Here is a 27,091-nt window from a genome sequence, read left to right as displayed (position 1 = left end):
CTGGTATCAATACAGCTGACTCGCAAGGAGGTACCAGGGACAACTTTGTCATCAAACATCAAATTATTTCCTTGCTGCACTCCAGTTGGTACAGGTCCGATTCTAAACCAAGCAGAGAAGGGATGAGACTGTTATCTCGCACAGCCACGTTTCAAATGGGAGCAGGGCTGAATGACATGATATGCTTATTATTTTTCATACTGTTCACGAACCTTGGCATAATTCATTCATCAGCATTTAAGATACTGCTCACCTCCACTATATGTAGCGCAAATAGTCCGTCTTTACACTCACTCATGGAGATGCTCTTGATCTCATTCATTTTGATCAGGGTTTTAATTTGAGCAGATTTTGCATCAGCTAGTGCAAAGTAGTTGTTTGTCATCATTAAGATCCTTGGAGAATGCTAGAATGGAGATGGCACATGTACACGGTCAACAACAGCGATATGGATGGGTAGAAAGAGCTAGAAATTGTTTTGTAACATTACACCCATTTTTTCTGAACTTGTCTGGCCCCACTAATATCTAACATTGGCCATGTGAGAGGACCAGCAAGCTATTGCTGTGAGAAGGACATCGTGGCCACAATCATCATGTTCTCCCTCACAAAGCCATTAGATAGTGCTTGGGCAGGAAGACACAAAAAGAACCAGAGGTAGGGCTCTTGTGGTGCAGTGGTAATGTCCTTACCTCTGGACCAGGAGCCTAGGTCAAATCCCACCTCCCCCAGCTGTGTCATAACATCTCTGAACAGGTTGGTTTGAAAAATTGAATGAGCAGTGAGCCTTAGTGATGTTACGGGAAGTGAAAAAGTAGAGTTACTGAGTCTAGTGGCACAAGGTCAATACGCAGCACAGACTCAATCTTATGAACGAACCATCGTGTTTTAACTCCCTCACAAACTATGTTGGCTTCTTAGTTCTCCCTGTTTTATTGATTGCAACAACTCCCTAAATGGCACAATGCCATTTCTCTCCTTACCTTTCCATCCTTCCTGTTAATTTTCATGGCCGTGTCCATCATAAGTAACTTCCCCTCTATGCCATTGGCTAACTTCTGGTATTTGGCCTTTCTCTGAGCATCCAAATATTGTCCTTTGAAGGGCTGAGGCACACTGACAAGGTCACAGAAACAGTGGATTATGGAAACAAGGTCAGGCAAGCACCAGTAAATTAACAAACCTGCAAAATTACAGTTGAGGGGGATATTCCCCAAGCACAATAGTGAGTACACAGAATTCCCAGAACTTGGGACTGAGTCAGATAATTCTGAGAAAGAATTTAGCTAAATGAGTATAAGACTGGTGGTTAAAGAGACAGGTACAGGCTTGACAGGCATAATGGTTCTGTGCATGTTCAAGATCTCGAGCTTCAGTTTCTCCTGTAGACCTGAAAAATGATTGTATGACTGACCTTAGATGTATATCTGGCAGGAGAATTTCCAAGAGATTCAGTCTCCTCCCAAAACTTTGGCAGAAATGCTGAAAGCATGCCTGAAATAGCAATTTGAGTGTGGTGGAAAATGGCTGACAGCCCAGGCATTGGACAAAGGCGGTCTCGGGGGGGCCCTCTGATGATAGATGCCAGTGCTTTGTTTGGCTGTCTAAATCCTTGAGCACTGCTGCTACAAGGTCACAATATGAAAGAATGGAACAACAGAAAGAACTGCCCTCTTGTCTTAAAAGTGTAAGTTTGTAACTTTGCCTCAGATAACCACATCTTTTCCAAAGGCTGGGAATAGTATACTGTATAGTAGGTTAGCAAAAGATAACTTTTATCAGCCTGTTCAAGAAGCATTGCCAAAGACCCAAGTCTTTTGGATGTTTTCAATTGGATCTTTGAAAAGTATTCTAGTACCTGGAGGCATACGAGGCTTTCTTATCCTTGAAGAGTTCACTGGCGTACAACTTCTCTTCTAATTCCATTTTCCTCTGGTTTGAGATTCCCTCCCTGTATTTCTTGCACTGAAATCATGAAGTGGGAGACAATGAGCAACTCTAAAGTTTCAGAGATGCAGCGCCTTTGAATAAATAGTTTCCACTACTAAAAAAAGTTCAAGTTTTAAATGGGACAGGCTGTTGTTAAATTGATTAAAATGTGACAGCTGTTAGCAATTTACATAAACGTCATTTTCAAAGTTAATGGTGACATTGTTTTAAACTCTTCGTTTATGTTGGGCTGGGCAGCAACAATGTGGACTGTAATTTAGGCTTATTGCCATATGGACTGTATGGTTGTGTTTAACATCATTCCTATAGGACCAACAAAGATTACAAAGTGCACATCAATATTCCTGGCCAGCATGGAGATGGTTAGGTGTCATTCACACTCAGAAAGCTCTCTGCTGTAAGAAGTAACTGGGACCATACATGCACACAATTAGGTGATTCAGCATATTGACTTGGAGAAATGTAACTGAAATTTGCAAGAAATAATCTTGTTTTTATAGGGGGATCCTGTTGTAGTATTATTCAGAAGTTTTGTTTGTTGTTGGTTGTAGAGACTTGGTTTAAATATATTGTTTATTACTTTGCAGTGCTACAGTTTTAAATAGACTCATTTTGCAATTAAGGCAAAGAGGACTTCTAAGGGACAGATAACTCACTAACTTTAGTCAGTTCTTTTTGAGAAGATTTGTTACTCTGGTTGAGGTTCAGGATGTAAGTTTGCCCACTGAGCTGGATTCAAGCCAACTTACATCCAACTGACTAAAGTATTGCAAGAATAACTGATGCTGAGGGGATGGGATTGACTCCTGAGCACAGACTGCAAATCAAACCAGGAGCTTTCTGCTCTATATTGTTCACCGTATAGTTAACATATCCACTGAGTTCGTAGGAGATGCTCACCCTTCTCTCTTCTCACTCCCATGTTCACAGTTCTCCCTTATTCTCAAACGTAGTGTACCAGTTACTAAATTGTCTGTGATGGATCAAGGACAAGTGCGTCTAGTGATTAATCACTGTTGAATCAGTTATGATCATGACCCAGGACCTATTTCCTGATTCTCTTGCTCGCTGAAGAATAACAGAAGAACTGCAATTTCGTACTCTTACAACTTATTACAATACATAAAATCAGGATCTCAACCTAACGTTCCACCAGCTAATTTAAAGTACAAGGTACACTTAGATTAGATTAGATTCCCTACAGTGTGGGAACAGGCCCTTCAGCCCAATGAATCCACACCGACCCTCCGAAGAGCAACCCACCCAGACCCATTCCCCTGCACCTAACACTATGGGACAATTTAGCATTGCCAATTCACCTAACCTGCACATCTTTGTGACTGTAGGAGGAAACCAGAGGAAACCCACGTAGACACGGGGAGAATTTGCAAACTCCACACAGACAGTTGCCCGAGGCAGGAATTGAACCCGGGTCCCTGGTGCTGTGAGGCAGCAGTGCTAACCACTGAGCCACCGTGCTGCCTGTCTAAAGTTAAAAATATTTTAAAATATAGCTTTCAGGTCTGCTCCGCTGAAGAATCTTGGTACATTTTATGTCATGAAAGGTGCTATATGAATATGGTAAAAGAACTGCCACCCTGCCCACACAGAACATAGGAAAGCAAACTTGGCCAAACTATACCAGAAACACCCAGAATGCCTCAAAAGGGACCAAGCAGGCTGACAAGTGAAACCAGACAGCACTCGCAGACCAGGGCATACACTTCCCAAAACCCACTAACAATACCCAGTCAGCACAGCTGTCCCAAAGCCTCGAGGGCAGGCTCATAACACAGCAATACCAAAGCCACACAAAGAACAGGTCAGAGAGAGAGGCACCAAAGGATTCTGTTCCCAGGACAGGAACAATGGGAGCACCTTACTCACCTACCCTGCGAAGAAGACTGAAATCTCCGGACCCATCGATACTGTCAGGATATTGCATTGTATCGAGAATCAGGACATTCATCCGATAACTGTTTTTCAATTAGCATCATTGTAATCAGATTACTCCACTTTCAAATACATTGTATCTTTCCCATTTCTAATTAACCTTATTGTACAAGATTATTATAAAACCTGGCTTCTTTCTCAGCTCGAGGAAGAAAACCTTTGATCTACCTGCACAGATTGTCAGTTCTGTGTCAGCCTCGTCAATTTCTCTTCCAGCATTATCACTTGTAATAAACAGCCTGTCAATTTCACTCGATCTGGTTTGTGTGGTCTCTGCTTTATTGGGCTAATTTCTTGGACAATAAATAAGAATAATTGTGATAACACCATAGACTAATCGGCACCTGCAATACTGAGCTGAGCTTCAGGGTGGCAGTTTTTCAGCAGTGTTACCTGAAGGGTTTTGGCCTTAGTTCTGAGCCACAGATCTTATTTTGTTTGTACTTTTTCATTAGAAATTCTGAGATGCTCAGAACTATGAAAGATATTGATCTCAATAATAAAATACACAGGGCATAGCAAGACAGGTTCAGGGTGAACAGCAGTTCAGTAACAACAGCTTGCATTCGGTATTTTCAATACAATAAACCATCACCAGGCACTTCACAGGCATGTAAACAAACATAAATTTGGCACCAATTTACGCCAGAAAGCACAAAGGAACAGGTTTAAGGACAAAATCAATTCAAAACCTCAACAGCAAAATAGTGTTAAATTACAAGGATGGGCTGCATCCTTGATGGGCAACTGACTGTGTAATTCCTCAAATGGAGGAGATCAGGGGGATTTTATATTATCAAAGAGTTCAATGGGGTTCATAGAGAGAAACTATTCCCTCTTTGGGGGGGGGGGAAGAGATCCTCAAAATAAGAGCCAGGCTTGTCCAGGAATCCTGCCATGATCTCATTCAATGGCAAAATAGGTTTGAGGGGCTGAACAGTCTCCTATTGCTATACATCTGCTACGTGTTCAGTAAAATGCTGCATTATATAACACTGTTGCAGAATATTATAAGGATAAACTGGTCACATAGCATCTTAGGCTGGAGCCTGCTTTGTTTTAGCTTTCTGACCTTCCAGAGGTAAAAAATCATCTTCAGTTGCTGGTGAGTGTTTTCCAAGAAGCGATAAGGCAATGCTGGCCACTTCTTATCTGTTGGAGACATTGAGGGTAGTGTCTTCTTTAGGCCAAGAAAGTATTTTTGTATCTTTAAGGGTGAAAGGAAAACAAAATTATTGTAGTTTTAAACATTATATTCCTATATGCACACAAATACAGTATATTGTGTGGGGAGGCTATATTAGATGCCAACATCTTTCTTCATATCTTAAAAATAATGCACACTGCTCTTCTACATTGTCTAGTCAGACAACTGACTGACTTACTTTCAGGCTCTAATACTGAATGACTGTCTGGTTCTCAAAGTAGGATCGCCTATACCTGCCTTTTCACTCCATCTGCATCCAGCTTGCCCAAGATTAGGAACTCAGCATTGATAAATCACTGCCACAAAACTGCTTTCCTGCCACTCTATGACCTGGTATCTCTTGATCTGCTAAATGGTGATGGTGCAAGATAGAAGGAGGGACATACTGACAGGCTTAGCCACATCTGACCTCAGCAGTGCTCAGAGATATCCACCGCCCAGATACAGAAGGCATCCAAACAGCGGGAGGCTCATGAGATGCAAAGAGGAAACATAGCTGAACAGTTCTTTCTTTCAGAAATTTACATTTAATCAAAGTTACTACTAATTCGGCGTCATTGGACAATCTTGTTCACAGAGTTCCCCGAAGTGGCTTGAAAAATTGAAATGTCCCAGTGATCCAACAAGGAGTGATCTGCTGAATGTGGAAATCAGTTTGATGTCAGGGCGGTGTGGGTTCTGAAATGCAGCTTGATAAAAGTAGACCTGAGTGTGCTCATTATCAACATTAGATGCAAAGTGGCTGGTGCGGAGTTCCCCAGCATCAACAGCCTCCCCTTCATAAGTTACCAACCATTAATTACAATACATGTAGCACAAACTCACAATCGAAGACATGATGAAGTTACGGATTGTCTTTGAAGCATTACTTTTGAAGTACTTCCTATTCCTTTTTCGCACCTGAGATCACAAACAGAGGAAAATGAGTTACAGAAGCTGTGGACAGGTTTTTAACCTTGTTGAAGGGGTTCTTCAACAAGAAAAATTTGAAACCACAAATGACCCCTTTTCTAATGGGTTAGTAATCAGAGACCACCCTTCCCACACCGTTATGGTAATTCTTTTACAATAGAGTGTAGTAATCTATAATACATAATAGTTTAATGTTTTACAATATGCAATAGTTTACCGTACACTTTATAATATTTGATTATACTGTAGTTTAGAATGTAAAACTGTATAATACTGATGATACATGCTGAAGGATTCTGATAACTCTTTTAAGAAAACAGGCATTTACTTCCAGATACTTGTCAGGTCAGGTGCCTGTTTCTATCTAAACATTTTTGGGGTGTGAAGGGAGGTGATAGCATGAGCACAGAGAATCCATTAGGAAAGTGGAGAGACAGCACAGAGACAATGGGAGCATGGGGAACAGTGAGGGCATTAGCCAAACACAGACAGCAGGAAAACAAGATGGATACAAGCGTATGAAATAGGAGCAGTCAGGCCACTCAGCCTCTCATACAATAAGATCAGAACTGAACTATTTGTCTGCATTCCTATCTTCCCGCAATGACCTTAGATTCTTGTCAGGAAAGGGAATCAATCCAGATCTGCCTTAATAGATATTCAATGATCCTGCCTCCACCACATTGTGAGGCAGAGAGTTCCAACCTCTGAGAAAAACTTCTCCTCATCGCTGTCCTGAACAGTGTGTCCCCCTTGTTCTAGACTCACCCAAAAGAGGAAACATTGTTTCCACATCTACCTCATCCAGACCAGGCAGGATTTTATACACTTCCATGAAATCACCCTATCTCCTCTGAACCATTTCCAACCTTTCTTAAATAAGATCAAAATGGGACCTAGTAGGTGAGATGTGGTCTCACCAATATCCTGTATAACTGAAGCATAATGTGTTGGCTTTTATGTTAAATTCCCCCTCATGATAAAGGCAAGCATCCCATCAGGCTTCCTGATTAATGCAGTACCACATCCCAGGAGCAGCACAGTGTTCCTAGATCCACGCAGCCCAGCTTCAGAACCACTGACTTCGGAAGGAAATGAAACAGACTAGTGAGCATATCTAACAATCCTACCAACCCTTCTCTCACATTCCTGAACAAGATACAAGTAGTTTGAATGCTAATCCCTCTCAGCCCAAGCCTCTAATCTGCCTTGGTCTAGTCAGTTTTAAGTTGACCCAGTGAGGCACAGTGTAGGTGGGAACAGGGCCTCCCAAGGGAGCACAGACAGATTTAGTTATGAATAATAAGGGTGGGAAATAGAGTTCAATCTGAACTCATCCACATTAGATTGGCAAAAGGGGAGTTGAGAATAGTGACAGAATACTGATGGTGGTGTAGCAGGTGTCTGTGTATACAGATTACCAAAAGCTAATGGGCGGTCACAGAGCAAATGGAATGCTAACCTTTTCCAAACAAAATCTCGTCAGGTAATTCGCACACTTGGGTTTGTCGGAGTTTGTCGTCTGCAAAGTGGCTCCTGCATGTAACTAACAACACATTCGGACTGTATTCACTGGGAGCTCAGAAGAGCAAGGAGGGAGAATCTCATAGAAACCTGTAAAGTTCTAACGGGACTAGATGGGGCAGTAAACACAGGAAGGAGGTTCCCGACAACTAGGTGGGGGTCCAGAGCCAGGAGATGGGGTAGGACTGAGATGAGGAGATGTGTCTTCACCCAGAGAAAGTTAAAAAATCACACAAAGTTAAAAACCACACGACACCAGGTGATAGTCCAACAGGTTTATTTGAAAATACAAGCTTTCAAAGTGCTTCTCCTTCGTCACTAGTTACCTGATGAAGGAGCGGTGCTCCAAAAGCTTGTACTTTCAAATAAACCTGTCGGACTATCACCTGGTGTCGTGTGGTTTTTAACTTTGTCCACCGCAGTCCAACACTGGCTCCTCCACATCATGTTTACCCAGACAGTGGAGGGCTGGGGGGGATGGACCCTGTAGGATTCTCTGCCACAGCAGGTTGGGACCAAGACATAGAACGTTTTTGAGAAGGACTTTGATATAGTTCTTAGGGGGAGAAGGGAATTGAGGGGTATGGGGGGGGGGAATGAGGTGGATGATCAACTGTGATCGTATTGAACGGGGAGCAGGAATCGGGGGGTCGAATGGCCTGCTCCTGATTTCTGTGTTTCATTGGCTGTAAAGCTCTTTGGGAAATTGTGTGGTCAATCAGATCGTCTGCTTCGGAATGATTTTTGATGAGGGCACTGGAGAGAAGGGCCTTGTTGGTTTTTTACCTTGTGGCGATTAGATCTTTCACGTCTGTCTGAGGGGGCAGAGGCAGTCACTGATTAACAGTTCACACAGCATAGCAACCCCTCAGTCAGCACTGATTTATGTTCCTGTCCCTGGAACTGAACTCGTGATCCTCTGACTTGAGTGATAAATGCTTCCCAGTGAGCCACAACTGCCTGAGACCCTGCTAGGCTCATAAATATGTCACATTAAAAATGACACATGTTAAAAGGTAGCACAAACTGCCAAGAAGTGCAGCAAGTAATGTGGGCACGCAGTTTATTCCAGGAGCAATAGATCAAAGGCAGTATTGCCATCTTGAACCCTATTACCTGGTAACCATGCCAATAAGCTGCAATGATAGTGGCAGCCTCAGCACGTCGCTTCTCCTCCCGGAGATCTCTCTGGGTTTTGCGAACCTGCAACAAGAAACAGTGATCTTACTCCATGAAGCCTGGAAAGATTGAGGGGGGGTGACACACAGAGATAGGGAGGGGGCTGGAGGGGGGTGACACACACAGAGATAGGGAGGGAGTGTAGGGGGCTGGAGGGGGGGTGACACACACAGAGATAGGTAGGGGGCTGGAGGGGGGGTGACACACACCGAGATAGGGAGGGGGTGTAGGGGGCTGGAGGGGGGGTGACACACACAGAGATAGGGAGGGGGTGTAGGGGGTTGGAGAAGATGCGAGAATTAGACATCTCTGTGAGGTCACCATGTATTACCTAAGTTAATAATCTCACATCGTCAGTAAATTTATGGCTTTATCGTAGAGCTCCAGATGTTAAATGATAAACTGCACAGGCTGGATCTCCTAGATCACGTTGCTATGGAATCTTTTGTGACTGGATTGATTTTAAATGTATTCTGAGATGTCACTTAATCTCTGCACAAACACTGCATGTTGACTTTCTCTGTTAGTTTCCAGTCAGATGCATCGTAGTGACTGTCATGGTGTACTGGGTGTGGTCATTACCAAACAGTGCGTGGTTGTCAGTCAGGGCACCTCACCAGCTTACTGGAGCTCACCTCCAAGTGGCTCAGGTGGTAAATGCATAACTCAGTGTGGCACAGAACTGGCAAACCCTGGGTACTGGGCAAACCCCAATTCTGCACCAACTCAACTCAGCCTCCACACCCGTCGGTTTGCTCTCACTAATCTCCCTGATCTGGCTTGGGATTGTCTCACCAAACGTCCGCCAACATTCCCACTCCTATCATGGAGGAAATAGTCTCTGTAAAAGAACACTCTTACCCTGTCCAGTCATATTAGAAGTGCCATACGGGCACCATCATCTGGCCCTCGACCCAGTACTCACCTTCCAGCCTCTGGTGCAGGCCTGAAGGACAATCGTGGCTTGCTTCAATCTTTTGTATTTCTTTTGTTGCTGTGACGATCCATACATGAAAAAAAAAGACAGAATTAACAAGGAAACGTTTTGCTGAGTTTGGTTTCAATGGTTGTGTCTTTTATCCGACACCAATTTTATCCCCTGACATTGTTGAGGCCTTCAGCCACCATTATGGGGGATCACAAAGCCATCCTTGAAGTTTGAGGCTCAAACGGTGAGTGTCAGGAGGTTTTTTTTTACACCCGGGTTAGGACTGCCACTGGCAAAGCTGGCATTCACTGACTGCCCCTTGTTGCCCTGAGAAGCTTTTTCTTTAGCTGCCACGTAGGACAATTCAGAATTAACCATGAGCACATGGGCTACAGTCACAGATAGACCCAGACTGGCTAAATAGAGATGACTGGTCTCCTTACTTAAAGGGATGTTTGCGGAAGAGTTGGGTTTGTAACAACAATCTGACAACTTTGTGGACACTTTTACTGATAACAGGTTTTTGTTACAGATTTATTTTTTAGAAATCAATCAAAATCCTCACAAGAACAACATCCACTTTTGATGCTTCCTTGTGGTTTTCAGACTGAGCCACAAAGGGGTTCCTTTCTAGTGACATTGTGGCGCTCTCTCGAAGCACTGTGGGAGCTCTAATTTGGGGAATGCTTGCTCCTGAAATGGAAGCAATGGTTCCGAAACTCGGGTAACACTTCAGTAATGCATAAAATTCATTCTCAGCTCCCCTAGAAGGAGGGAAAGAGTGAACATCTTGACTTTGGTGACTCATGTTTGACGTGAAGATAAGGCAAATCCGCGTGACCCAAACTTACATTATATCCCCTGAACCGGGCCGAGATCACAATCTGACTTTTCTTCATCAGCAGGAAGTGGGTCCGGCATTTCCAGCCACGATATGTCTTCTGAATCAAGGTAGCCAGGAATTCCATCTGAATCCGTCGTCGATCTTCCAGGTCAAAGAGCTGGAAGACAGGCAGAAATCATCAAAATGGGCTTCAGTGAGAATCGTGGGGAGTCAACGATTTTGCATTAATCTCAGCAAACGCTTCATAAAACTGAGACTCCGCTCCTGTTAATGATGTCCCTTTGTGAAAGCAAAGGGGCAAACATCAAACCTTTAAGAGAGAGCCACAGAAAACAGGAGCAGGAATAGGATATATGTCCCTTTGAGCCCTGCTGCCCCATTGAATGGGATCATGGTTGTTCATCCAACTCAGTCCTCTATTCCCCACCCCCTCCCTAACCCCCCACCCACCCACCGATACCCTTCAATCCCTTTAGCCCTAAGAACTATATCCAGCTCCTCGAAAACATCCTATGTTTTAGCCTTGACCAGTTTCAGTTGCAGAGAATTCCACAGGCTCAGCCCAGGCCTGGTCTTCAAGTATTGTCCTCAGGGACAGCTACGAGGTGACTCTCCCCAGTTACAGCAGCATCGGTTCCTTTTTAAAACATTTGGAATCATGCGGTAATCAACTTAATCGCCAAATACTCACTGTTCGTGGATTTTTGATAAAGATCTTTGTCTGCCCAAATGCGTATTCCTCCAGGGGGATATTTAACTCTGTCAAAAGGGCTCTCACACCATCGCTTCAGGGAATAAAAAAGACCAGAGCTTAGAAATGATGACAGAGTGACTAATTTATCTGAAGTTCTAAAGAAAGGCCGCTGGATTTGAAAAGTGAAATTTCTCTCTACACAGATACTGTCAGACCTTTCTCTAGCACTTTGTGTTTTCTTTTGGTATCCGGGCCTGGCTCTTCCACCTTGCTTATTCCTTTACCCAAGCAGGGATTGTTTCTGTGTGATTCTAGTGTGAGGTGCCAGGCAGTGAAAGAGAGCAGAGCATCAACATTACCCTCCAGTCAGCAGCGACTTGTCAACCTCAGGGAGGACTCCGGCTAATGGTAGCACGCCCAATCAGTTTAGTACAGGCATCGTCCTTGGACGGCCCAGCCCTGTCCTCATTCAGATATTGGGCACATGTTTTGCATTCGTTGGTATGCAGTCAGAAGTCACATGGCGTCTCCCAAAGCTTGTGATTTTATATAAACCTGTTGGACTACAACCTGGTTTCATGTGACTTCTGACTTTGTCCGACCCAGTCCAACACCGGCATCTCCCCTTATAGAGTCGCATAGCACAGAAACAGACCCTTCGGCCCAACCAGTCCATGTCGACCCTAATCCCAAACTGAGCTAGTCCCATACCTGCCTGCTCCTGGCCCATCTCCCTCCAAACCTTTCCTATCCACGTCCTTATCCAAATGTCTTTTAAACATTCTAATTGTACCCACACCCACCACTTCCTCAGGATGTTCATTCCACACGCGAACTTCCCCCCCCAACCCCATGTAAATAAATTGCCTCACAGGTCTTCTTTAAATCTCTCTCCCCTCACCCTAAAAATGTGCCCCCAGTACTGAAATCGCCCATCCTGGAGAAAAGGCAACAACCATCAAATGTATCTAAACCCTTCATTATTTCATAAACCCTCTATCAGGTTGCCTCTCAACCTCCTACACCCCAGTGAAAAAAGTCCCAGCCTATCCAGCCTCTCCCTGTAGCTCAATTCCCAGCAACATCCTGGTAAATCTCTTCTGAACCCTCTCCAGCTTAATAATATCCTTCCTGTAACGGGGCGACGAGAACTGGACACAGTACTCCAGAACAGGCCTCACCAACGTCCTGTAGTATGCACTTCACAGTTCTGAGGAAGCTGTTCTTACCGGTCATTTCCCTTCCAATTTGGCCACGTCTGTTTGCAAAGCATCTTGTACCGCTGTAGGCAGGGCTTGTAGGGGTGTCGATACGCATAGCCTGCCCTTCGCACCCGCACGTTCTCCATCAGACCCAGGTACCAGACCTGTGACTGCACCAGCTCATCCACAAACTTGTTCGGGGACTTGGTGTCATTGGGTTTTATGCATCTGTGAAAGGTTAGCACAGGGGAGAGTGACAATTGGTTAAACGTTTCAAGAGAACGATATTGAGATGATACAAGTACACTGGGCAGATACTGCTCACACGCCCTGCGGGGACAGGTGCCCGCTGTCCTGATCTAGTCTTCAGCCCCAAGCCAACATGCCCAGCTCTTGACTGCCCTCTGAAGTGAGGTTAGTAGGTCACCCAGTTGAACGGGTACCTGAGCGGGTAATGCTCCCACCATCACTCGCTTTCTTTATTGCTGTAATTCCGTGTCTAACTTTAAGTAATGCCAGCGAGCTGAGCAGTTCTGCCAGTCTCCTCCAGGTGGGCAGAACAGCACTGCTTTAAACATTCACTGGCTGCCAGTTCGAGGGGGGAACTGACTGCAACAAACCCATGACCAACGGGCCTCCCCCACCACGGCCGTGAGCTTCAGGAATATAGCATCGAATCCATACAGTGTGGAAGCAGGCCACTCAGCCCATTGAGTCTGGCACTGACCCTCTGAAGAGCATCCCACCAAGTCCTCCAGCCCACCCTTACCCCAGTAACCCTGCGTTTCCCTGTCCAATCCACCCCAACCTGCACATGGTCAGACTGTGGGAGGAAACCAGAGCACCTGGAGGAAACCCACGCAGAATATCCACACAGACAGTCACCCGAGGGTGGAATCGAACCTGGGTCCCTAACACTGTGAGGCAGCAGCGCTAACCACTGAGCCACTGTGCCACACTTACTGCCAAATCAATTGCTCGATTTCTAACTGGATAACCCCTCAATCAAGGGACAATGTGGGAAGGGTCCTACCTGATGTAGTTCGGGTTCTTCACCAGAAGATTCTTCATGAGGATCCCTACAGAGGTCTTGAACTGGGAGCCAGCGGTGGGCGGCCTCTTCAGCAATGTCTTACTTGGGTTCCCTTCAGAGAAAAGGGATTTGATGAGCTTGTGCTTGGCCTGCCACATTGCCTTGGACAGGTCACGGTACAAGAGGTCATTGTTCTTGTCTAAGAACTCCGTAACGTTGTATGTCACCTGGAAGAAGGAGCATAAAAATGAATGAGGGTGTTTTCCCCTGGCTCCCCTCTGTTGCGATTGCTCGCTGCTGTTGGGTGCAGCTTCTCAGTTGCCATTCACTCTCTCAAGGAGAAAGTAAGAACCGCAGATGTGGGCGATCAGAGTCGAAGAGTGTGGCGCTGGAAAAGTGCAGCAGGTCAGGCAGCATCCGAGAAGCAGGAGGATCCTGATGAAGGCCTTATGCCCGAAACGTTGATTCTCCTGCTCCTCGGAAGCTGCCTGACCTGCTGTGCTTTTCCAGCACCACTCTCTCGACTCACTCTATAGAAGATCACTTGAGTTAAGTAATGGTCCTGTGGAGTGGTCGGAAATTACACCGTATGTGTGATCCTGACTAGGAGCTTTTCATATATTGGAAATGAAACTTTAGATATCACCAGTCTGCACAGATTAGTATTATACAGAATCAAAAATGAATTCACTGCTATCTGCTGGCTTTTAAAATCCTACCCAGAAATGTGATGCCAGTTCTAAATTTCAGTGCTGAGCTGATGCTGGTCTACAGTAGGTAGTGTTTTGGCACAACATAGTGTGCCAACACAGAGTCCTGCCAAGTTTGGCTGTGAGTATAAACAGCTCCACACATCACAGATGGTGCACTGGAAGATGCCAGGTAGAAATCAGGCAATTTCTCGGTTCAGCAGCTAACATTTTCACATCCATGTCAGAGGATTGTGGCTTCAAGATCCACTTCAGAGACTTCAAAACAAACGCCAGGCTGGCCTTTCAATGTAGGATCAAGGGAGCGGGCACTGTCGGAGGGTCAGTGCTGAGGGAGCGAGCGCTGTGGGAGGGTCAGTGCTGGGGGACTGGGTGCTGTGGGAGGGAAGGTCAGTGCTGAGTGAGCGGGTGCTGTGGGAGGGTCAGTGCTGTGGGAGGGTCAGTGCTGAGGGAGCGGGTGCTGAGGGAGGGTCAGTGCTGAGGGAGTGGGTGCCGTGGGAGTATTACTGAATGGAGCAATGTACTCACCCTTCCTGCATAGTGCTGCACCCGGAAGCAGCTGTCTGTCAGGGTTGTGTCAGTGATGAACTTGGAATTCATTGTCTCCTTGCTCTCAAAATGCTGATGGCTAGAAAAGACCTGGTTTAATTTCTTGAGGAAAGTAAATTCAGTGACGGGACCTGGCCGCAGACATTCTTCATCCAACATTGCCAGGATGCCTTTCTTACTCTGCAAAAGAACAAGCAATATCCCAGCTCATTTGAAAGGCCAGCATTATCTTTGTGTTATTTGGTTCCTTTTCCTGACCCTAGCCTTAATTTCTAACCACACTTCCTCTCGGACCATTGGTACGTGCTTGGCTACAGTTTTGTGAGCTCTAGATGCTTTCTTATACTTTAATGAAAAGGGAGAGTGGCATGGTGGTTCAGTGGTTAGCACTGCTGTCTTTGGAGAGTCAGTCTTCCACACTGGAGGGATTCTGGAAAGAATTCTCTATATATACTAGTGTAGTCACAGAGACACTCAATCCTGTCCTCATTTTGTGTGTCCACTTTTCAAGAAAGGTCATTGAGGCTAGCCAAATTCAGCAGTGACCAATCCTCATTTGTACAACTTGTGGGAGGTAGTGTTCAAGTTATTTAGTTTTATTTACCAACTGGCTTTGGGAGGAACGTTGCTGTTTGCTCATTAGAAGAGTTAATTATATGGCTGGTTGGGTCCCTTTATCTGGAATCATAGACGGCCCCTCATTAAGCTGAAGAAGCTACAGCTTCCACAGGCAAGGGCAGGATTGGACTTCCCAGATTTTAGGAAATATCAGTTAAGTTCCCTATTAAGTTACATAGCTGATTGGGTCTTGTCTGACCCACAATCAATCTGGCTGGACATCGAGGCTTCTCAAGTAAAATGCCCACTTGTTAACCTCTTTGTTTTCAGACAAGAGGAAAATCATCACTGATCAATATAAAAATCCTATAATACTAAACACAATTAAAGCTTGGAATATAATGCGGCAAAATGAGGGCAACTCACATAAAACATCCTCCTATGCTCCGATAGTGGGAGCATGGGGGTTTCAACCGGGGGTTTACAGATGCCACTTTCAAACTCTGAGATCTGGGGGGTATCTCCTGTTTAGGGGATCTGTTTAAGGAAAGGGTCCTGATATCTTTTGAACAGCTGTATCAGAAATTTGGATTACCTAATGGTGACCTCTTTCGATACTTCCAAATTCGAGATTACATACAGAAGAAGACTAGATTAGATTAGATTACTTACAGTGTGGAAACAGGCCCTTCGGCCCAACAAGTCCACACCGCCCCGCCGAAGCGTAACCCACCCATACCCCTACATCTACATCTACCCCTTACCTAACACTACGGGCAATTTAGCATGACCAATTCACCTGACCTGCACATCTTTGGACTGTGGGAGGAAACCGGAGCACCCGGAGGAAACCCACGCAGACATATTAGATAGTCTTTATAAATCAGACAGAGAACGTACAGTGCTATGGCCAATGGGGGTACCTTCCGTCAACACTCTTTATCATTTACTACATGTTGAAGTATCGGGAGATATGGACAATCTGCTTAAAACATGGGATCAGGATTTGGGACTGGAAATCTCTATAGAAACGTGGAATGACATTTGGGAAAATGCCAGAAGAATCACTATCTGTAACAGAACCCAGGCTATCCAGCTGAAGATACTTCATAGGGCCCATATAGCACCGGTTCGATTGGCAAAATTTAAGGCAGGAGCATCTCCAATGTGTCCCAAATGTAAAATAGAGGTGGGCACTCTTGTACATTGCCTATGGACCTGTCATAAGATCAGTAGATATTGGACTAAAGTAGCAAGTACCCTGACAGAAATTTTAGGAACGGAAATTAAAGTGGACCCTGTATCTTTCCTTTTGGGCTTTTTGAACTTACTGTCCCTGGATATACACGGGAAGAGATTATTTTCTATTCTCTCTTTCTGTGCAAGGAAAAATATTTTGGTAAACTGGGTGGCTGAGGGCCCCCCTGGACTTTCAAATTGGCACAGATTAATTATGGAATGTATTCCCCTTGACTTCCTTACAAACATGGTGCACCAAAAGACCGCATTATTCCATAAAATATGGCAGCCCTTCTTGAATTATATAAATACAGATATTTCAGCCATCCTAACAAGGGCTTTTATTTGATTGAGATGGCGAACTTGGCTGGTCCGGGGCCCCTTGGGAGAGGAATCCCGCACAAATACGGGTTTTGTTACGATTTGATGTTAACACATTCCGAGCATGTATCTCACTACCCAATTTCTGTGTAATCCATCGGTTTTTTTTCTCTTCTTTTAATAATGTAAGACACTTAATTATACACTCTGGTTAGTTGTCGGTTAGATTAGTAGTTAGTTCAGTTTTGTTTCTTTCTCTCAGTATCTTTTTCTTTGATAAATTTTGGTTATTATTTATTTAAGATTTAATTGTATATCAATGTTTATACTTGGGTTTTTTTATTTGTAAACTTGTAAAAATATGTTAAATTTTCAATAAAAATATCAATATTAAAAAAAAGAATAGTTAATTATAGGATCATAGAGACGTACACAATGGAAACAGACCCTTCAGTCCAACCCGTCCATGCCGACCCAGTTACCCCAACCCAATCTAGTCCCACCTGCCAGCACCCGGCCCATATCCCTCCAAACCCTTCCTATACATATACCCATCCAGATGCCTTTTAAATGTTGTAATTGTACCAGCCTCCACCACTTCCTCTGACAGCTCATTCCATACACGTACCACCCTCTGTGTGAAAAAGTTGTCCCTTAGGTCTCTTTTATATCTTTCCCCTCTCACCCTAAACCAATGCCCTCTAGTTCTGGATGCCCCAGGGAAAAGACTTTGTGTGTTTATCCTATCCATGCCCCTCATGAGTTTATAAACCTGTATAAGGTCACCCCTCAGCCTCCAACGCTCCAGGGAAAACAGCCCCAGCCTATTCAACCTCTCCTTATAGCTCAAATCCTCCAACATCCTTGTCAATCTTCTCCAAACCCTTTCATGTTTCACAAGATCCTCCCGATAGGAGGGAGACAAGAATTGTACACAATATTCCAAAAGTGGCTTCACCAATACAGCCACAATATGACTTTCCAACCCCTATACTCAATACACTGACCAATAAAGCCAAATGCACCAAACCCTGCCTTCATCACCCTGGCTTCCTGCAACGTATGCTCACACGCAAACTCAGCCATCTTGCGTGGGAATACAAAAATAACAACCGAAGGAGTGAAAAGTTGAAAAAAAGTACGTTTTCAATCAGGTCACAGATGATGGCATTGTCAAAGTATTTGATCTGCGTCCATTCGATCCCCTGAAAAATAGAAGAAGAATCAAGATAGGAGCAAATTACTGCAGATGCTTGAATCTGAACATTTTACTTTTGTTTTGGGAACGGGAAGCAAGCTTAGTGCACAGTGGGTTCTGGCTGATGTTTTTGACTCCACTGTCAAAGACTTGAGCATGTGCGAGTGGTGCAGCCAAGAGCTGCACACACTCAGCAAGACTCAACACAGCCACGAGCAACTATCCCAGATGAAGAGCCTGTTCGGGCTGTCTGTCACATTTACCCACCGAGCGATCTTCCTGTCTTTAATGAATATTCATCAACGTGTACGCCAAAGGAGGGTGGGTGGGGGGTTGCTGAGGGATAGCTTACCTCTCGTACGTACTCTTCCTGCTCCTCTTTCAATGTCAGCTCAATGAAGATCTGCTGCAGCTTCTCATTACAGTAATTTATCACAAACTGCTCAAAATTATTGTCCTAAGAAAAGACACATATGGGCAGGTTTGAGAAAAAAGTGTCCAAAGCTCATCGGAGACAGAACTTGCACTTCTATAGCACCTTTCACAACCTCAAAGCCATCTCCGCACACTGCAAGCTGGTATTGATTGTTGTCGAGTAGGGAATGCGGCAGCCAATGTGTGCACAGCAAGCTCCTGCAAACAGCAGTGCGATAATGACTGGAGCATCTGTGTCGACTGAGGAAGAAACAGTGGGATGGCACAGTGGCTCAGTGGTTGGTGCTGCTGCCTCACAGTGCCAGGGACCCGGGTTCGATTCCAGCCTCAGGTGACTGGCTGCACATTCTCCCCCATGTCCGCATGGGTTTCCTCCAGGTACCCTGGCTTCCTCCCACAGTCCAAAGATGCGCAGATGCTAAATTGTCCCATTGAGCCCAGGGATGTGCAGGTTAGGGTGGGATTGGCCGTGCTAAATTGTCCCGTAGTGTCCGGGGATGTGCAGGTTAGGGTAGATTGGCTGTGCTAAATTGTCCCGTAGTGTCCGGGGATGTGCAGGTTAGGGTGGGATTGGCCGTGCTAAATTGTCCCGTGGTGCCCAGGAATGCACTGATTAGGGTGGATTGGCCATGCTAAATTGTCCCCGTAGTGCCCAGGGATGTGCAGGTTAGGGTGGGATTGGCCGTGCTAAATTGTCCCGTAGTACCCAGGGATGTGCAGGTTAGGGTGGGATTGGCCATGCTAAATTGTCCCGTAGTACCCAGGGATGTGCAGGTTAGGGTGGGATTGGCCGTGCTAAATTGTCCCCTTAGAGCCCAGGGATGTACAGGTTAGGGTGGGATTGGCCGTGCTAAATTGTCCCGTAGTACCCAGGGATGTGTAGGTTAGGGTGGGATTGGCCGTGCTAAATTGTCCCGTAGTGCCCAGTGATGTACAGGTTAGGGTGGGATTGGCCGTGCTAAATTGTCGCTGTAGTGTCCAGGGATGTACAGGTTAGGGTGGGATTGGCCCTGCTAAATTGTCCCGTAGTGCCCAGGGATGTGCAGGTTAGGGTGGGATTGGCCGTGCTAAATTGTCCCGTAGTGTCCAGTGATGTGCAGGTTAGGGTGGGATTGGCCGTGCTAAATTGTCCCGTAGTACCCAGGGATGTGTAGGTTAGGGTGGGATTGGCCCTGCTAAATTGTCGCTGTAGTGCCCAGGGATGTGCAGGTTAGGGTGGGATTGGCCGTGCTAAATTGTCCCGTAGTGCCCAGGGATGTGCAGGTTAGGGTGGGATTGGCCGTGCTAAATTGTCCCGTAGTGCCCAGGGATGTGTAGGTTAGGGTGGGATTGGCCATGCTAAATTGTCCCGTAGTGTCCAGGGATGTGCAGGTTAGGGTGGATTGGCCGTGCTAAATTGTCCCGTAGTGCCCAGGGATGTACAGGTTAGGGTGGGATTGGCCGTGCTAAATTGTCCCCGTAGTGCCCAGGGATGTACAGGTTAGGGTGGACTGGCTCTGCTAAATTGTGCCGTAGTGCCCCGGGAAGTGTATGTTAGCTGTGGGAAATCCAGGGTTACAGGGATAGGGATGGGTCTGGGTGAGTTGCTTTCCGGAGGGTCAGTGTGGACTCAGTGGGCCGAATGGCCTGCTTCCACATTGTAGGGATTGTATGATGGAACCCTGGGAATTCTTTGTCTCCTGATGGCTGTGAAATCTTTTACATCTAATTGAGAGGGAAGGAAATGCATTTGGAAGCTTACACCTCCAGTCAGGCAGCTTCTTCTGGCAGCATCAACCTCGACGTTCAAGTCCCCACAGTGAGGTTTGTTGAACCCTGAACTTTTCGGCGTGGAGGTGAAAATGCTCCCAGACCCATGAGTAAAGAAGGTGCACAAGCGAACCAAAGCCATTCCCTGAAAACTTGGGGTGGGAATGAACAGGAACAGGCAATCGCACGTCATTAACCGTTCACACTGGCTGAGAGGTGGTTAGTGCCTGTTCCTCTCAGTACAGACAAATTCTGAAGAGAGAAAAATCTCATGGGTCAAAAACAAACAAATGGAGTCTCAACAAAAGCAACGTCTCCAATATAACAGCAAAGGAACACCATTCCAATCAAAAATGAGTGGAATGTGGAGCCACCAAAAAATATCAACATGAACCTTCAACATTTTCAGGTCAATCAGGAGCAGACATAAAATTCACTCAGAGTATTCATATTGGGCTCACTCAAATAAATGGGGGAAAATAAATCATGGCATTTGCTTTGAACAATCTCTCCAGAAAGTGCCGATGCTCCTGGAATTCTATTCCATGCATCGCAGTTTCTGGAATGTAAATACTGTGTGGCATTTGCTGTTGTCAGCTTTATGTAACATGTCGCTGGCATTCTGCACTGCTGCTTTGCTCTGGGATCGTTCGACAGGAAAAATGATCATGCAAACTCACCTCCAAAATCTCAAATCCATAAATATCCAGCACTCCCATCACCTTCTTCTGGATCTTGCCTTTCACCTTGAATGGAAAGGATTCAAATTAATCTCAGTTTTCACCACCTTGCTTGTTTTGTCCCTTTATTCTTCCATGGGACGTGATTGTCACTGGCTGGGCCAGTATTTAATACCTGTCCCTAAATGCCCTGGAATGGAGTGGCTCGCTTGGCCATTTCAGAGGACATCAAAGAGCTAACCGCATTGCTCCGGGTCCATAGTCATATTTAGGCCAGATCAGGTAAGAATGGCAGATTTCCTTCTTTAAAATGGAAATTAGGTTTTTTTTTAACCACAATTGATGATAACATCATGGCTGCAATTGCTAAGGTTAACTATAGGTTTATTAACATAATGTTAAATTCCAACAGCTACCATAGTAAGAATTGAAGCCCATGTCCTCAGAGCCTGGGTCTCAGAATTTCTCGGCCCGTGATACAAACAATACACCACCGACTCCTGCAGAATGTTAGACATCCTAATAAGCTCCCATATTCCATTCCAGTGCTGAACTCCCAACCTTCTCCCCTTCTCTCCGGAAGGCACTCTCTTGTGCAATAGTAAATTCCACTGATATTACTCCAGAACCTGGGACAAATGGCTGTCATTCACATGTGAATAATTCAAGAACAATGGGAGGGATAAACTAGGAAATGATAGACCAATGAGTCGAACATCTGTGGAGGGAAACTGTTGGAAAAGATCCAGAGGGACAGAATTAGCCTCCACTTGGAGAGGCAAGGGTTGATCAAGGATAGTCAGCGTGGCTTTGTCAGGGGGAGAGCAGGTCGAACAAATTTGATTGAATTTTTCAAAGAGGTGAGTAGATTTGTGGATGAGACTACTGCGGTGAATGTAGTCCATGTGGATGTCAGTAAGGCTTTTGACAAAATGCCACGTGGGAGACTGGTCAAGAAGGTAACTGCCCATGGCATCCAGGACACTTTGGCACATTGGATCCACAAGTATTTGAGTTGCGGGAGGCAGAGGGTGTTTTTGTGACTAGATGCCTGTGTCCAGTGGTGTAACACAGGGTTTGGTGTTGGGTCCCTTACCGTTTACTTTGTGCATTAATGATTCCGACACAAATATAGGCGGAACAATCCGTAAGTTTGAGAATGACATGAACATCGGTGATGTAGTAAATAGCCCGCAGGAAAGCCTTAGACTCCAGGACAATATCGACAGGCTTGACAGAAAGCCAAAACAGCAGCAAATGGAACTTAATCCTGGAAACGTTACGATGGAGCTGTATATAATGTTAGTAAGACCACTGTGCTGTGTACAGCTCTGGCCCCCACGTTATTGGAAGGATGTGATTGCACTGGAGCGGGTGCAGAGGAGATTCACCAGGATGTTGCCTGGGCTAGAGAGACTCAGTGATGAAGAGAGGCTGGATAGGCTGGGGCTGTTTTCCTTAGAGCAGAGAAGGCTGAAGTGGACACAGTTCTGACAGGGGTGGGTGTAGACAGGGAAAATAGGGAGAAACTTTTCCCTTTAGTAAAGAGGTCAATAACCAAGGGGCATAGATTTAAGGTAAGGGGCAGGAGGTATAGAAGGGGTTTAAGGAAGAACATTTTCACCCAGAATGGGTGGGAATCTGAAACTCACTGCCTGTGAGGATGGGAGACATGGGAACCATCACAACATTGATAAAGGATTGAGATGAACACCTTAAATGCCTGAGTATACAAGACCTAGGTCCAAGTGCTGGGAAATGAGACTACAGTAGAGAGGAGCTCGATGGACACCATTGGTCAAAGGGCCTTTTTCCATGCCATATGACTCTATGACAGCTATTTGACTGTGAGGGGCATCATAGCCAACCCAATACTGTCCTCAATTGGAATCTCAGTATAAATGTACTTTGCTGCAGGATAGTGATGAGGAGACCCATCGGGGTGACTGAGTTTTGCCAGCAGCAATGAAACCAACCGTCCCATCCTAGAGAGGAGACTGAACTCAGGGGAACCTCTTCATTGTAAGCCTCGGTAATACACTGTACTCTCCGAACCACTTAGGGAACTCCTCATACACAGTTAATTCCTCTTGTGTAATTACTGACATGGATAATTTGACTCAATTTTCCCACAGTGTTCTATGAGTTCTCTCCAAAATATGATCACAGCAGGGATTCAGTTATACAGCACTGACATTTATCCAACTGAGCTCCAATATGAAGAACACAGGATCCCTATTGGGTTTGATTACCTGGATACTTTCATTAATTCGGTTCACCAGCCAGTTAAACAAGCGGTCATAAAGGTTTTTAGCCAAAGCATCACGTGCATAGTTACCCTGTACAAAAAAGGACACATCTTTATTATGAGGTTGTCATGTGTCATTCATCCTGTTAAAAATTGAGAACTAATTCAGGAACTGTGCACACAAATTAAAAACAAAATTAACGCTATAATATCCTTTGACTTGTTTGTGACTTATAGAGGGTAAAGAGAAATACAACATGTGCTGGATGAGGCACTGGGCCTTTCAGCTCTGGAACGTGGCTTTGAATGCGGTCCAGTTCAGTGGGTGAAAACTTCCTCTGTGCCGATAAAGGTTCGAACTGAAAGCTGTGTCTGCCCAGTTCCTCCTTACAGTAACAGGTAAGGTCACCCTAGTCCCAAAGGGCAGCTCTCTCTCTCTCTCTCCCTCGAGAGAGAGAGAGAGAGAGAGAGAGAGAGAGAGAGAGAGATGGCTGGTGGTGAGTCTAATCTGAGGGTCACCACACCTCAGACAAGGGGAGAGGTTGAGAAGGAGGGGCCTTCATAGCAACCTCAGTTGGTGCAGACATTGAACTCATGCTGTTGGTAGCACACAACCAGCCACCCAGCCAACCGAGCTAACAAACTCCAAACCATTAAGGGAGCATTGCATTAACAGTAACAACCATGACTCTGTATCGCTGGCTCCCAGGAATCTCGGTATCACTCCTTAGATTTCTTTGAAATGTTATACTTCACCTGAGCAACAGATAATGTTGTCATCACTTTATCCCCTTTGGCTTCCACAGTACGTGAGCACAGTGCTTGGTTGAGAATGGACTGATTGAGACCAATCAAACTGCAGATTTCACTCAGTACTGCACAGAAAAACAAACACCAACACTTTTAAACTCAACTCTCAGAATGCAAGAAACGTGCAGACATTAGCTGACAGACCTCCCTCTGTGTCAATATATGTGCATCTTCCCTACAAGTGATTGTCATGGGGATATCACAGCCAGGTTTCTCCCAGCAGGCTTTGCGATTGGCCCTCAGAAGGTTCTGGGTGGGAAACAGTAAAGACTATGTGGAAGATAAGCTTCAACAATATTGACTATGAAGGCGAGATACAGCAGTTAGATTGTGTGTTGATGCCTTGTCCTTGGTTGGACTGCTGCAGGATTATTCCTGTCCCTGTCCAAACAGCATGACCTGACAGTACTGACCCAAATACCACCAGATGAAGGAGCAACTCATCAACTTAGCTCCATATCCTTCGGAATGTAGGAATAGGAACATGGTGCCACCGTTTAAGAAGGCCGGTAAAGACAAGCCAGGGAACTATAGACCGGTGAACCTGACCTCGGTGGTGGGCAAGTTGTTGGAGGGAATCCTGAGGGACAGGATGTACATGTATTTGGAAAGGGTAAAAACAATGACTGCAGATGCTGGAAACCAAATTCTGGATTAGTGGTGCTGGAAGAGCACAGCAGTTCCAAGGAGCAGTCGTACTGCTTGAACTGCTGTGTTCTTCCAGCACCACTAATCCAGAATGTATTTGGAAAGGCAAGGACTGACTGGGGATAGCCAACATGGCTTTGTGGGTGGGAAATCATGTCTCACAAACTTGATTGAGTTTTTTGAAGAAGTAACAAAGAGGATTGATGAGGGCAGAGTGGTAGATGTGATCTATATGGACTTCAGTAAGGCGTTCGACAAGGTTCCCCATGGGAGACTGATTAGCAAGGTTAGATCTCATGGAATACAGGGAGAACTAGCCATTTGGATACAGAACTGGCTCAACAGAAGACAGAGGGTGGTGGTGGAGGGTTGTTTTTCAGACTGGAGGCCTGTGACCAGTGGAGTGCCACAAGGATCGGTGCTGGGTCCTCTACTTTTTGTCATTTACATAAATGATTTGGATGTGAGCATAAGAGGTACAGTTAGTAAGTTTACAGATGACACCAAAATTGGAGGTGTAGTGGACAGCGAAGAGGGTTACCTCAGATTACAACAGGATCTGGACCAGATGGGCCAATGGGCTGAGAAGTGGCAGATGGAGTTTAATTCAGATAAATGTGAGGTGCTGAGTTTTGGGAAAGCAAATCTTAGCAGGACTTATACACTTAATGGTGAGGTACTAGGGAGTGTTGCTGAAGAAAGAGACCTTGGAGAGCAGGTTCATAGCTCCTTGAAAGTGGAGTCGCAGGTAGATTGGATAGTAAAGAAGGCGTTTGGTATGCTTTCCTTTACTGGTCAGATTATTGAGTACAGGAGTTGGGAGGTCATGTTGCGGCTGTACAGGACATTGGTTAGGCCACTGTTGGAATATTGCATGCAATTCTGGTCTCCTTCCTATCGGAAAGATGTTGTGAAACTTGAAAGGGTTCAGAAAAGATTTACAAGGATGTTGCCAGGGTTGGAGGATCTGAACTACAGGGAGAGGCTGAACAGGCTGGGGCTGTTTTCCCTGGAGCGTCAGAGGCTGAGGGGTGACCTTATAGAGTTTTATAAAATCATGGGAGGCATGGATAGGATAAATAGACAAAGTCTTTTCCCTGGGGTCGGGGAGTCCAGAACTAGAGGGCATAGGTTTAGGGTGAGAGGGGAAAGATATAAAAGAGACCTAAGGGGCAACTTTTTCACACAGAGGGTGGTACATGTATGGAATGAGCTGCCAGAGGAAGTGGTGGAGGCTGGTACAATTGCAACATTTAAGAGGCATTTGGATGGGTCTATGAATAGGAAGGGTTTGGAGGGATATGGGCCGGGTGCTGGCAGGTGGGGCTAGATTGGGTTGGGATACCTGGTCAGCATGGACAGGTTGGACTGAAGGGTCTGTTTCCATGCTGTACATCTCTATGACTCTATGACTATATGAACAGGAGGAAGCCATATCTGATCTGGGCCTTAGTTTTCATATTTTCAATTGAGTTCCAGCTTTAACAACTGTTGGAGAGAGAGAGTTCCAAGTTTCCACTCCCTTTTATTTGAACAGAGGAGCAGGTGAGGTCGTTCACTCCCTCAGGCCTGCTCTGCCATTCCAAATCATTGTTTATCATGTCTCTCAACACCATCTTCCTGACTATCCCTTGATGTCATTAGTGTCTAGAAAGCTATTGATCTGCATTGAGGCTGCTCAATGATTGAAGCTCCACAAAGCCTCTGGGTACAGAATTCCAATAATTCACCATCCTCTCAGAGAACATATTCCTCCTCAGCTCAATCCTTACTGTGAGACAGTGTCCCCTAGTTCTACACTCCTTTATGCCCAGCCTCCTTCCTGCATCTCCTCTTCACCCCCCCCACCCCGTCGAGCCCTGACAATTTTGTAAATTTCATTGAGACCCCTTCCCATTCGTCTAAACTCCAGAGAGTTACAGATGCAGGTGCCTCGATCCCTCCTACCATTCCAGGGGTCAGTATGGTGTCCCTCCACTGTGCTCCCCTCTGTGCAGCGTATACCCTCCCTTAGAACTGCATGCAATATTCCAGGTGCAGTCTCACCAAAGCTCTGTACAACTAAAGACATTTTTACTCTGGTACTATAAAACCATAAGGCTTTAGGCCATTAGGCCATTCAGCCCATCGAGTCTGCTCCACCATTCAATCATGGCTGATAAGTTTCTCAATCCTATTGTCCTGCTTTCTCCCTGTAACCCTTGTTCCCCTTGATACTCAAGAACCTATCTATCTCCATCTTAAATATACTCAATGACCTGGCCTCTGCAGCCTTCTGTGGCAATGAATTCCATCGATTCATCACTCTCTGGCTGAAGAAGTTTCTCCTTATCTCTGTTCTAAAAGGTCTTCCCTTTACTCCAAGTCTGTGCCCTCGGACCCTCGTCTCTCCTACCAATGGAAACATCTTCCAAAATGTCAAGGCCATTCAGTATTTTGTATGTTTCAATTAGATTCCCCCCTCATCCTTCTAAATTCCATTGAGTATAAACCTAGAGTCCTCAAATGTTCCTCATATGT

At 45.3% G+C, this 27,091-nt stretch overlaps 2 protein-coding genes across 2 annotated transcripts in view; one reads left to right on the top strand and one right to left on the bottom strand.

Annotated features, from left to right (window-relative positions):
• timeless (timeless circadian clock) overlaps window positions 1-10,672 on the top strand; it is a 62,729-nt gene extending 52,057 nt beyond the window's left edge. Inside the window, exon 30 of the mRNA XM_072567050.1 lies at window positions 10,559-10,672. Coding sequence (XP_072423151.1) covers window positions 10,559-10,608 — 50 coding nt within the window. The 3' untranslated portion in view covers window positions 10,609-10,672. The remainder of the gene's footprint in view (window positions 1-10,558) is intronic.
• LOC140471167 (unconventional myosin-Ib-like) overlaps window positions 1-27,091 on the bottom strand; it is a 65,266-nt gene that overhangs the window by 4,499 nt on the left and 33,676 nt on the right. Inside the window, exons 11-27 of the mRNA XM_072567051.1 lie at window positions 23,870-23,988; window positions 23,118-23,204; window positions 20,866-20,931; window positions 18,354-18,458; window positions 17,946-18,008; window positions 14,665-14,865; window positions 13,427-13,653; window positions 12,421-12,621; window positions 11,189-11,282; window positions 10,505-10,654; window positions 9,651-9,719; window positions 8,663-8,749; window positions 5,936-6,010; window positions 4,976-5,110; window positions 1,859-1,965; window positions 984-1,116; window positions 254-406 (exon numbers count right to left, since the gene is read on the bottom strand). Of these exons, the coding sequence (XP_072423152.1) occupies window positions 254-406; window positions 984-1,116; window positions 1,859-1,965; window positions 4,976-5,110; window positions 5,936-6,010; window positions 8,663-8,749; window positions 9,651-9,719; window positions 10,505-10,654; window positions 11,189-11,282; window positions 12,421-12,621; window positions 13,427-13,653; window positions 14,665-14,865; window positions 17,946-18,008; window positions 18,354-18,458; window positions 20,866-20,931; window positions 23,118-23,204; window positions 23,870-23,988 (2,072 nt within the window). The remainder of the gene's footprint in view (window positions 1-253; window positions 407-983; window positions 1,117-1,858; window positions 1,966-4,975; window positions 5,111-5,935; window positions 6,011-8,662; window positions 8,750-9,650; window positions 9,720-10,504; window positions 10,655-11,188; window positions 11,283-12,420; window positions 12,622-13,426; window positions 13,654-14,664; window positions 14,866-17,945; window positions 18,009-18,353; window positions 18,459-20,865; window positions 20,932-23,117; window positions 23,205-23,869; window positions 23,989-27,091) is intronic.

This window comes from Chiloscyllium punctatum, chromosome X (assembly GCF_047496795.1).
Source record: "Chiloscyllium punctatum isolate Juve2018m chromosome X, sChiPun1.3, whole genome shotgun sequence".
In the NCBI taxonomy this organism is placed as follows: Eukaryota; Metazoa; Chordata; class Chondrichthyes; order Orectolobiformes; family Hemiscylliidae; genus Chiloscyllium; species Chiloscyllium punctatum.
This window is presented reverse-complemented; position numbering and strand designations above follow the sequence as displayed.